Source organism: Vombatus ursinus, unplaced genomic scaffold (genome assembly GCF_900497805.2).
Source record: "Vombatus ursinus unplaced genomic scaffold, bare-nosed wombat genome assembly UNPS02010769.1, whole genome shotgun sequence".
NCBI classification, from domain to species: domain Eukaryota; kingdom Metazoa; phylum Chordata; class Mammalia; order Diprotodontia; family Vombatidae; genus Vombatus; species Vombatus ursinus.
The window spans coordinates 2555902-2568040 of record NW_020950547.1 but is presented as its reverse complement, the minus strand read 5'-3'; the positions used below and the strand labels follow the sequence as shown (position 1 = coordinate 2568040).

General features: G+C 48.1%; 2 protein-coding genes across 4 annotated transcripts; one reads left to right on the top strand and one right to left on the bottom strand.

The window, feature by feature from the left end:
• The first annotated feature begins 5238 nt into the window (after positions 1-5238).
• Positions 5239-7940, top strand: TSPAN31 (tetraspanin 31). Of its 2 annotated transcripts, none has more exons than XM_027855049.1 (6): positions 5239-5415; positions 5854-6021; positions 6292-6372; positions 6674-6805; positions 7067-7180; positions 7358-7940. In XM_027855049.1, the coding sequence occupies exons 1-6, from the start codon at positions 5353-5355 to the stop codon at positions 7430-7432; spliced, it is 633 nt and encodes a 210-aa protein (XP_027710850.1). In that variant the 5' UTR covers positions 5239-5352; the 3' UTR covers positions 7433-7940. The 2 variants fall into 2 exon arrangements, with proteins under 2 accessions (XP_027710850.1, XP_027710851.1); XM_027855050.1 differs by having other exon boundaries at positions 5241-5415; positions 6007-6021.
• A 170-nt stretch (positions 7941-8110) lies between these two features.
• Positions 8111-10875, bottom strand: CDK4 (cyclin dependent kinase 4). 2 transcript variants are annotated; one of them, XM_027855046.1, is made up of 8 exons: positions 10790-10875; positions 10148-10372; positions 9858-9993; positions 9578-9745; positions 9277-9386; positions 8999-9049; positions 8735-8870; positions 8111-8522 (listed from the first exon to the last, which is right to left on the bottom strand). In XM_027855046.1, exons 2-8 carry the CDS (start codon positions 10363-10365, stop codon positions 8427-8429), a joined length of 915 nt encoding a protein of 304 aa, XP_027710847.1. In that variant the 5' UTR covers positions 10366-10372; positions 10790-10875; the 3' UTR covers positions 8111-8426. The 2 variants fall into 2 exon arrangements, with proteins under 2 accessions (XP_027710847.1, XP_027710849.1); XM_027855048.1 differs by lacking the exon at positions 10790-10875 and adding an exon at positions 10621-10667.
• Between the last annotated feature and the right edge of the window lie 1264 nt (positions 10876-12139).

Here is a 12139-nt window from a genome sequence, read left to right as displayed (position 1 = left end):
AAGGAGGCTATTATATGCTAAGGTCCCTTCTGGTTCTAACATTCTACAATGTTTCATGCTCTCCCAGTATCTTCCCTGAATTCCTTTAGTTCAACAAAATATTCAAGAAATTTTTATTTAAAATATAAATTAGTAGTGAGCTAGTGAGCTTGGTTTTATATCAATATTTCCCAAAGCATCTTTTCTTCTCCCAGAGAGAAGAATCAAAAAGAAAAAAGGAGAAAAAAATGTTGTTCAGCAAAACTAACCAACATATTAAAAAAGTTTGACATTATTTGTAGTGTTTTCTACCCATAACCACCATCTCTGCAAAAAAGCAGGGGAGGTATTTTCTCCCAGGTATTTGGGGCCAGGCTTCGCTCATTAAAGTTTTATAGCACACGTGTCTGTGTCTATGGCTTCTCCAGTTCTTCCAGTTTCACTTTTCGTTTCATATGTCTTCCCCTGCTTTTCTGTTTTTATCATATTCATCATTTCTTATAGCACAGTAATATTTCAATACATTTATATACTACATTCTGTAATTACATGGGTCCTTATTGTGCAAGAAACATTAACTACCTGCTACCCAACCCATATACAAAGATTTTATTTATATATATATATAAATATATATATACACAAATACATATATACACACACATACATACACACACACAAAGAAACACAAAGATAAATAAGGATGCAGACTTACAGAGTTTACAATCCTGGTGGGGGGAAGGGAAGTCACATACACAAAATAACTAATACAAGACAGAATGATAGAAGTGCAAAGAGGAAGTCCAGATGTGAAGTATTTGGAAAGTTTTGATGAGGGGGAGATCATTTTCACCTGGGATTTAGAGAAATTTTTTTGGAGAAAGTGGCACCATCATTAAAAGTCTCTAGAGCATAGCGCCTGGGAAGAAGTACATTTCAACCTCCTCACACACATAAGACATGGTTACATATGCTTGGGTTTGTAGTTGCCCATGGAGAAACTCTGTTAATGTTACTATTTGCTTCTCTTCTTCTAGGTTGTCCTTCACTTTTGTGTATTTGCATTCTCAATCTATTGTTCTCTCTTTTGTTTCTTTGGTGCAGATTGTCATTGAAGATTCAAGTTTTTCTATTCTATTCATTATTTTTGCTGTGCAAGCTATAAATTCTGCCCTCAAAGTTCTCATTTCTTTTAAACCACTCAGGAACAGCATGTTGTGGTTCCATGTTCTCCTCACATTCCATAGGGTCCTCTATCTCATGAAGTGCTGGATCATTTTCCTTCATTTTGTAGATTTATTCATAGATGCCTGCACTAATTTTCTATATTTGGAGGCTATATTTCCTTCTACTGTTACTGTTTTTTTCTGTCGATTTATTAGTTTATGTTCAAGGAGTTTGAGATTTCTTCTTCATGAATCTTTGGTATTTTCAGTCTTTCTCTGCTCCCCAGCCCCCTTATTTTTCTTATCATTCACTTTCTGATCCCCTCCCCTCTGATTGTGGTTTCCTTGGGGGCTAAATCTCAAAGCATCTCAGGTTCCTCCCACATTGGGCATTTCATTGTTCACTAGCCTAGGTCTTTACCCCAACTAATTTTCGGGTGGTCAGAACTAGCCCCAGTTGGATGCTGTACTCTTTCCCTCAGCCTTGGTGGAATGCTATACAGCCCCTGGCATGCACAGTGTTCCTTCCTGGTGACCTGTCCCATTCCCTCGGCTCCTCAGTTCTCTGGTCCAGAACCAGCAGCTCAGAGCTTTGCAGCACTGGTACTTCTGCAGCTCCCAGCAGGCTTTTACTCCTGAAGGATGTGGCCAAGTTGGCTGTTGAGGACCAAAGAAATTTCTGAAGCCTGGAACTGGGGTCTCCACAGCACTGGAAAGAGCGGAGGGACTGGAGTGTAGGGGTGGGTTTTGATGCAAACTTGTGTGGTTTCCTTGGTCTGCTAGTACATCCTTGCTGCTGGTAGTGTGGGAGGTGCAGAAGGGGTGCTGAGTGAGCTCAGGGTCAATGAATGTCAGTTCCTAGGTTTGGGGTTGTCCTTATTGTTTAACCTTCTTCTGGATTCTGGGTGTCCTAAACGATGTAAACAGCTGAAGTTGCTTTATCTTTGGCACATAATTTCTGTTTTGGAGAAGTCATAGGGATTAGAGAAAATGTTTAGTTTGCCATCTTGCTACTCACATGACCTGGAAGTTTTGTGAGTTTGGGTTTGGGGTGGGGAGCAGCTATCTCAATGTCCCATTCCTTTTGAATTTTGCAAAAGGTACTAGGAGAGGCATCTCCTAACATAATGAATAGAGGGGTTGGCCGCAGAGTTAGGGAGAATTAGTTCAATTTCTGCCTCTGACACATACTATCATTATTAAGGTGCTTAACCTATGAGTGTCCCAAGCAACTCTCTAAGACTGCAAGTAATAAATATGCAACAGCAGAGGGAGTTTTATACCAAGAGTTCTAAACCACACTGATGAAATCAGAAGTCTGTATGCGAAAACTAAGGCTGGTAACTTCCTATCCTAGAAAGGAAAGGATCTGGGTACATACAGCATGTTGTAGTGGAAAGAATACTGGATTTGGAATTAGAATCAATAGAATGTGAGAGCTGAAAAGGACATCAGTGTCTAGTTCAAGCCATACATCAAAGGAATTCCCCACTAGAGCATACACAACAAATGGTTGTCAAGGTTCTTCTTAAAGACCTCCAAAGAGATCCATTTGTTAGCTCCTGACATCAAGCTGTAATTGACCCCTGTGGAATTTCTATCCAGGACTCTGCTTCTATTCTCTGCCAAACAGAACAAATCTAACTACCCCCATGCGACACCCTTTCAAATACTTGAAGACAGCTACCACGTCCCCCGTATTCTCTTTTCTCCAGGATGAACAAGTTTTTAGTTCCTCCAAAAGATTCTCTTATCATGGACTCAAGGCCCTTCACCAATCTGACTACCCTCCTCTGAATGCTCTTCAGCTCGTCAAGGTCCTCCTTAAATCATGCCACCCAGAACTGAATGCAAGAGTGAAGATGAGATCTGTCTGATAAGGGCAGAACACAGAGGGACTATCACCCTCTCTCAGGATTCTTGGAAGCTATGCTCCTCTTGATGCAGATCACATTAGTTTTTTGGCTGCCCCCAACACACTGCTCTCACATTAAACTTGCCGTCCACTAAAACCCTAAGATCCTTTTCAGAACAACTATTATTATTATCCAGTGTGTTAGCTAAACCTCCCAGCTTAGTGCCCTTTGTAAATATGATGTGCATGCCATCTAAGCCTTTGTCCAAGTTACTGATAAAAATGTTAAACAGCGCCGGGCAGAGATCTCTGACGTTCTTATTCCAGTGGAGACCTTTTGTAATGGTGATGTTGAATTATAATAGCTATTTCTTATTTCACACAACCAGTTCTTAAGCCATCTGAATGTATTCATCAACCCATACTCCATCTTCTCTGCAAGAATAAATGAGATAAGTTATCAAAAGCTTTATTAAAATCTAGGTAAAATATATCCACAGCATTCTCCCCCATCTAATAGGTTAGTAATCCTGTTAAAAAGGGAAATGAAGATAGTCGGGCATGACCTAGCTCTTTGGAACCACTGCTTCCCTTCTCAGATGTTTGTCAATCATTTCTTTAATTTTCTAGAATTTTTCCAGGAATCAAACTCAAGTTCCTTGGCCTATCCTTTGGATGCTGTGTTCTCTTCCGTTTTTAAAAATTTCCATTTTGATAGTATAAAACCCTTCCTCACAGTCTTGTACTGTCTCTTCCATTTCCCATGCTCTATCAAATATAACTGACAGTGGCTCAGCAGTCACATCTGACAGTTCTTTCTGGACCACAGGATGTAGTTCATCTGAGTCATGTGATCAGAATTCACCAAGGGCAGCTAGGTCTTCTATTGCTATTACCTCCTTTATCTTTGGTATCACCCCTCCCAGTTAATACTTCTTGTTGTCATTTACAACTGTAAATACCATTCTCTTTTACAGAGGAAACACAAAGTTAGGAGCTGAGCAGTTCTGCTTAATTAAGACTTGTGCAGGGGCAGCTAGGTGGCACAGTGGATAGAGCACTGGCCCTGGATTCAGGAGGACTTGAGTTCAAATCCGGCCTCAGACATATAACACCTACTAGCTGTGTGACCCTGGGCAAGTCACTTAACCCCATTGCCTAACCAAAAAACAAAACAACAACAACAACAACAACAACAAAAAGACTTGTGTCGTTTTGACAAAAGTCACTTCAGCTCTCAGGGCCTGTTTCCTCATCTACAAAATGAAAAGATTGGTCATTGGATAATCTCTAATCTCCCTTTTAATTCTTAAATCTATGAGATTAGACTAGAAGATGCCTAATGTGCCTTCCAGCACAAGATGAGGATGATAATAATACTTCGGTTTACATACGTTATTTTATTTGATCCTCACAACTCTGTGGGGCAGAGAAGCTATTATTATCTCCATTTTGCAGATGAGGAAGCTGAGGCCCATCCAGATTAAGTGACTGGCCTAGGCTCGAACCGCTGGGCAGTGTCATCTGGAGCAAAATTTGAACCCCAAGTCTTCCTGTCTCTACTGCCTGCACCACGACACGAGCCCACTTTCTCTTTTCCTTTCCTGAACCTCAGTTTTCTCGTCTGTAAAATGGAGAGGCTGGGCTGGGTGACTGCCGAGGTCTCTCCATCCCTCCAGCCGGGGCTCCGCCTTCCCGTGGCCCGCCGCCCGATTTCGCAGGCCTTGGGCGGGGTCCAGACAGTGAGTGTAACGCCACAACAAAACAACCTCCCCATGAGGTCACTGCGGGACAAGCTGGGGGGAGGGGCTTCGGGGGGGCGATCTCCCAGAGGTGGGGCCCTGCTGCCCCGCCCTTCTCTGCGTTCAGCCCCCTATTTCCCCCCTCCCCCCCCGCGTGCCAGTTCTACCTCAGCGCCCGGCTCTGCTCCAGCCCCCCCGCCCAGCTTTCCACTCGCAGCCTCTCTCTCGTGGGGAGGTCCACAGTCATCCGGGGTTTTGTAGCAGCAGTAGTGGCGGCAGCAGCGGCAGCAGCAGCCCTAGTCCTCTACGGGAGTCACTGGAGGCCACGCCCCTTTCTTACATCTCGCCCAATGATGAACGGGCCGGTGTTAGCGGGAGCCCTGGGCGGTGACTCCTGATTCGATTGATCGACAGACTTACCAATCGAATGATGAAGTGAGCCTGGGGCCTTACCAATCCGGAGGCAGGGGCGGGACGGTGCAGGCGCAGAGTGCGGGGTTTTGGTAGAAGATGATTTAAAGAGACAGAAGCCGCCGGGGCCTTAGCGGACGGTCCCCGAGACCTTTCGCACCCTTGAGTCGTCGGGATCCCGGTCCCCAGAGCCGGGAAGATGGTTTGTGGCGGCTTTGCCTGCTCCAAGAATGCCTTGTGTGCGCTCAACGTGGTCTACATGGTGAGGGGAGGGGTCCCTGGGGGACTTCCGGTGGGGAGAAGGTCCCTTGCGGCTTTCCAAGAAGATTCCTAGGGGGATTTCCGGGGGGAGCAGTGCGGGCTGGAGATCCCAGGACTTCCGTGGAAGGGAGAGAGCTTCCGGCCACGATGGGGGAATGGGAACACCCGGGGAGGTGGGAGGCCGGGGTGTGTGGTCAGTCCTCCAGTCCCAGTGTCTTAGTCTCTCCCCAGAGCGGCAGGGGAAAGGAGCCCAAGGTTCCATTAGCAGGTCTCGATGTCCTGACGATGCCGGGGGTGGGGAGTGGGGGAGAGAGGAGGGCTGGTCGGTCCAGAAAAGCCTGCAGACCCATTCGGGACCCCTCCGTGGCCGCCCCCAGCCCTCGTGGTCCACCGCCGCGCCCTGCGCCCTAACCTTCCCCCGCCCCCTCCCCTCTCGCAGCTGGTGGGGCTGCTGCTGATTGGTGTGGCAGCGTGGGGCAAGGGTCTGGGGCTGGTGTCCAGCATCCACATCATCGGGGGAGTCATCGCGGTGGGTGTCTTCCTCCTCCTGATTGCCGTGGTTGGTCTCATCGGTGCTGTCTACCACCACCAGGTCCTGCTTTTCTTTGTATCCTGATCTGGCCAGCATTCTAGGGGGAGAGGAAGAAGGCAGGGGTTGTGGAGGACTGAGAAGCAGAAGGAAAAATGTCCAGGGGATTCCAGGTAGTTTGTTAGAATCATGCCTTACTTAATGACAACTACCTCCTTCCCTAGTGTAGAACAAACAATTGGTTTTCCTTTTAAGTTTCTCACGATGGCATGAGACCAAAAGTATTGATGGATATGATTAAAGTGAATGTCTCTGGTTACTTTTTCCTTAACTCAGTCCCACTCTCAGTATATGATCATACTTGTTTTGGTTTTCATCTTCCAATTTGTAATCTCTTGCTCCTGTCTGGCAATTAACAGAAACACACAGGTAAGGGACACATTTCCCTACTCTTCTTCCCAGCAGCTTCTATCCCTCCTTTTCCTCCTTCTAAGAATCTCTCAGAGTCTACCACTTCCAGTCTCCTGACTCCAAACCCTAGATTTCTGGTTAGTTTGGGATTTGAGTGATTGGAAAACAGAAATCTTAATATATATGATCATTGTACTCTTGTTAACACCGCAGACCCTTGGTTTTGTTCCATGCTCCTCAGATGATGAATTGGGGCACAAAGCTTATCAGTTAGAATTTGGATTGTTTTATTAGTACTCCATTTCTTTCTTTCTACCAGAAAGATGTCATCAGCACCTATTGGTTGGTCATGACTAACAAAACACGGAATGAACTGGAGACAAGTTTGGATTGCTGTGGCCTCTTCAACTCCACAACCTTATACTCCCAGGACTATACCTTCTGCACTGCAGTGAGGATGGGGGCTGGGGATTATAACAGTGGATAACGTCCAGAGGGGGAAGGGGATTGGCATTATGAAATTACAGAAGCTGGATGAAGAATGAATGGCTGGAAAAGAGGGCAAGATGAGGGATGGTTGAAGGTTGAGTGATGATCAGTTGACATTAATACTGGTTAACCACTTCGATCAATATGGCCACTTGGAAGGGGTGGGTCGGACAAGTTTTTTTTATCTGCCAAGAACCGTAATTTTGAATCCTCTCATTTCTAGCTCTGTAAGACCCAGAGCCCAAAGTGCCAGGTTTGTGGAGACAAATTCCTCAAGCATTCAGATGAAGCACTGAAAATCCTAGGGGGTGTTGGACTCTTCTTCAGCTTTACAGAGGTGAGGCCTTCCTTTCCTTCTGACTTCCTATCCTCTACATCAGCCCTTTTTCCCAAGTGTTATCTATAAACTTAGTGTGGGTTTGAATGCCCTGTATATGGGTGCTACTTCTCCCTCTTACACTACCACTTACATTTCTTTCCTTCTAAAATGTCTCCATTTCCCCCCCTCTCCCAGATCCTGGGTGTGTGGCTAGCAATGAGATTCCGGAATCAGAAGGACCCTCGAGCAAACCCCAGTGCCTTCCTATAAAGATCTCTTGATGCTCCTGACCCTCATTTTCCCCACTCCCCCTCATGGTGGGGACCCCAAGGCCTTTTCCATGTAAGGAAGAAGGAAGAGGTCCTTCTTTGCTACACCCCCTAAGCTGATTGGACAGTTAGGTTTCTGTCCTTGACATGAAGTTTTGGGGACAGGCAAAGTTGGGAAGATTCTGAGCACACCCCCATACCCCCAGGAAGGGGCATGCTATTTATCAAGTGCATGTGATTGAATGGGGCAAGAAGCCCCCTGCAAACTCCAGCTCTGCCAGCCTTCTCCTAGACTGGCTTGATCTGTCTTACCCTGCCCAGGATTTCAAGTTTCCAAGGTTAATCACAGCCAAGTCACAGCCAATCACCCAGAATAGAAGCGATTTCCTTGGGGGGTGGGTGGGTAAGGGTCTTCCAAAGGTGACAACTTTCTCATGTCACTGAAAGCAGAGGCTTTGTATTTTTGGATAGTGTAGTGAATGTAAAAAATAAACCTTTTTAACCCTGTATTTGCATAAGCTATTTTTATGTTGTCTTCAAATGAAGACCGTATTAACTTCTCAGGCCCTATGTTATTTATATTACTCCACAAAAGCCTTATTCAGTCACTTTTAAACTATGTTGCTTATTTCCATCCCCCACTAAAACGCAGATTCACAGTTAATCAGAGCCAGAAACATAAAAACCAGACCAGCTTCGTGTTTTTTTTTTTCCTGTATAAATCCCCCTTCTCCCCCTCCCCCCAAATCTCAGAGAGGGATGTCTCACAAAGGGCATTGGTGATAGGGGAATGTCATTAAGGCAGTAAAAGATTCTGTGTAAAATGGTTAAGGATTTGGGAGGGGTATGTGTATGGAGGATCATGCTCTCTCTCCTGCCTTGTAATGCCATACATCATGGTGGCAGTAAGAGTGATCCTAGTGTCCGTGAGGAGGGGAAATGACAGCTCTTTCTTCTTCCTTCTGTATTGGTCCTGGATACAGTCCCTCCAGTAGTCATTCTGGGTTCCCTTCCCCAGCTGTCTGTAGATAAGTGTGTTGCAGAGCTCGGAAGGCAGAGATTCGTTTGTGGGGACAAAAGGTCAGCATTTCCTGAAAAAAGAACGTTAGAATGTTTTGAAGTAATAGAAAAGACCTCTCTGACCATCCTTAGGATGGATTCCTTCCTTTCCAACCCCTTCTCTCCCAATTTTCATGACTTTTAAACCTTCTACCATCTGTGATTCACATCGTATTTGTGCTTTGCCCCTTCTGAATTCCCTGAAAGGGAGGGTTGTCTCTCTACTCTCCCCATTGCCCCTTACCAGTAGCAGTTGTGCTCCAGGTCCCTCCAGCTCAGGCACAACAGACTGTAAAGGCTGGGGACTACAAGGAGTAAAGGCTCCACGGGGCAGAGAAACATCAGGAGGCCAATCATCTTCTGCTGGGAGCCCAATCAGACTGTAGGATAAGGGAGACCTGTGATTAAGAGCTTGCCCTGGATTCTCCCCAATTTCACAAGACTCTTAAAAGCCTTCCACAGAAGGATATGGGATGATAAACCCTGCTTCAGCTTTCTATTCACTTACTCAAAGATTTTGCTTAACTGGTCAGCTTCAGAGTTTCCACAGAAGAGAGGCCTGAAGGCAGAAAAAGGATAAAAGAATAGTATTCAAGGTCTAGAGTGGTTGAGGGGAGGGGGAGAGAATCACTGAGGTCCCAAGAATAGTAACAATTGTCAGGGGTCATTAGAGCACTTTCACAGATGGAAAGCACTTTTGTGTCGGGAAGGGTATAGGAGGGATAAGAACTGAGGCTTTCTGGTGACTAAAGAAGGGGAGCGAGTGAAGTCTCATGAGCTCCTCACTTCCTACGGAACATCTCTGCGAAGATGCAGCCAACACTCCACATGTCCACAGGTGTTGCATATGCTGATTGCAGCAGAACTTCAGGAGCCCGGTACCAGAGAGTGACTACCTGAAAGAGACAGAAAAAGGAACCTCTAAGGGGAGGATGGGAAAGGGGTAGGGATGAAGCTTTGACATATAGGAAGTCCCACAAAATTTCCCTTCTGTACCAAGCTGTCCTCTCCTCCAACTTCATCATTCGCACCTCCTCTCTTGGCCACCTCCAGAATAAACTACTACTCCTTAAGAGTTCCCACTGACCACAGGTGTGAGTGCCATCTGGCAGCTGTAGATCCGGGCTAAGCCAAAGTCAGCCAGCTTGACTGTTCCACTACTAGTCACAAGGATGTTTTCTGGCTTCAGGTCACGGTGGACAATGCAGTTGGCATGAAGAAAGTCTAGGCCTCTTAAGAACTGTCTCATTAGGTCCTGGAAGAAAGTGTGACAAGGTCATTGCCAAGAAGTCTGGGGACTATGTATACCTCCTCTCCAAAATTCATTCCCATTTACCTCCCCACCCCCAGCATTCCTAGGCTCACACCTTAATGGTCTCCAAGGGCAGCCCTGGTGGAGGGGCCTTGTCCAGATACGTCCTCAGGTCCTGGTCCACGTGTTCAAACACCAGGGTCACCTTGGTCTCTCGGTCAGTTCGGGCAGTGGCACAGACATCCATCAGCCTGATCAGAGCAGATGATTACCGGGGAGGCTCGCTCCCTCACAGTCCTCTTTGCTGCGCTCCTGACCAATTCCGGTTTCTCTGTCTTATTTGTACAGCATGCCCTCCCCCCATGCTCCTCCTCCCACACCCTTAACCCTCTAGTCTCATCTCACCGGACCACGTTGGGATGCTCAAAGGCCTCCAGCCGCCGAAGAAGGGCCACCTCCCGGACAGTGCTGACAGGCAGGCCCCCGCCACTTCCTCCTCCTGTCGGGACTTTCACGCTCTTGAGTGCCACGAAGTGGCCGCTGTGGGGGTCACGGGCCTTGTACACCGTCCCATAGGCACCAACACCAATCTCGGCCACTGGTTCATACCGAGGAATGTCCATCCTGTGCCTAGGAGGAGGCGGCTACAATTACACACCGGCTCCGACCCGGGCCAGGCTGGGGTGCCCTACGCTATGGCCCCTGCCGACCATTCCGGGGAAACGGGATCCTCTTCACCGCCCCTTCACCAACTCTGGCAACGGCACAGTACAAGCCACGGTTAAGCCGGGCTAAGACCAGTCCGAGCCCCTCCGCCCCCATTTCCCCCGTCTACACCACACCAGTAACGAGCCCACGCGCCCCCTCCCCGCCCTTACACGCCCGCTGGGCGGCCCCGCAGCCCGGCTCGCTCGGCCTCCCGGTCCGGCACGCGGGGAAAGGAGGGAGGGCAGGGGGCGGGGACTCGGGCCAATTCCGCGGCAAAATCCGCTCCCGGAGAAAGGCCCGGCCCCTCGCCGAGCCCGCGGCGGCCCAGGACGCACTCACCTCCTCCGGCGCTGGGGCCCGCGCCGCGTGGGGCGGGGACGGACCGTTATCTAGGCACCCGAGCCGCCCTCGGCGGAGCCATGCAGGGTAACTCGGTCCCGAGGGGCCGGACGCGGCAGGCCTCACCATAGACTCCCGGGGGCTAGAGTGGATCCCTCGCCCACACCCTCACCACGTGACCGGCGCTGCCAAGGCGGCGCGCGGAAACGGGGAGGAGGAGGAGGAGGGAGAGACTGGCGCACGCGGGACGTGAGGGAGCACGTGACTGGCCATTCATGCGCCTTAGGGCAGCTCAAGAACTGGGTGATGGGGAGGCGGGGAGCAAGCCGGACAAGAGAAGGGAATTTGGCCACGTGATCTGTTGCTACCACATGTGACCCACTGACATTGCAGAGGTGTGGTTATGGAGGGGTCATGTGACCTAGCCTCCACGGTCTCTAAGGAGGTGGGGGGGCCGGTGAGGGGGAGGAGCCCTAGGGTGGTGCCATGGCAACCGAGGCCACCCAGATCCCTGTGGTGGGTAGAAGACTAAAGGAAATTGATTGTCTCTGTGCCTGGTTGTCTTTTCGTTTCTTTGTCTCCTGCATTCTCAGGACATTTCTTCATATTGGGAATTTGCTTTCCATCCTCCTTCCCCACCTTCCCTCTCTACCGCCCCCATCCCCCCCCAAAAAAGGTATAGACAAGAAAAGCATTGAGTGCCTCATGGAAGAGGGAATCGACTTCAGCTTGGCCCTAGAAGGCAGAAGGAGGAAGTTACAGAGGGTCTGACCGAGAACGTTAACAGCAGCTGTACAACTTTGAGAATAGCTACCTGGAAAAGGAATGAGCTCTCCATCACTTGAAGTTTTCAAGCAGAGAATGGATGACCAGCCATGAGAGATGTTGTACAGAGGATGGGGAGAACAGAATAAATTACCTCTTAAGGTTCCTTCTCAATCTCAGATTCGATTTTCATTATAAAAGTATCCATAAGCATAGAATACAGCTCTGTACATACATAGGACCCAGCAAGTATAAGGCTGAATACCAAAAATATGGGTAAGGCAGGGATAAATGGGACCATAGCTATAGAGCTGGAGACCTCAAAGCTTATCTAATCCAACCCCTTCATTTTACAAGTGAGAAAATTGAGACTCAGGACAGTTATATGACTTGCCTAAAGTCACACAGTGACAGAAGGGAGATTTGAACCGAAGTCCTCCCCCCACCCACCCTGTTGCAACCCTCTCATACCCTAAGCCATCATTCTGCAACAAAGTGAGCTTCTGACAATCCCTGCCCCAAATGTTCCTCTCCCCTACCCTCATTTAATCCTAAAGGGTTGGGGAGGGGGATTGGGAAAGACAC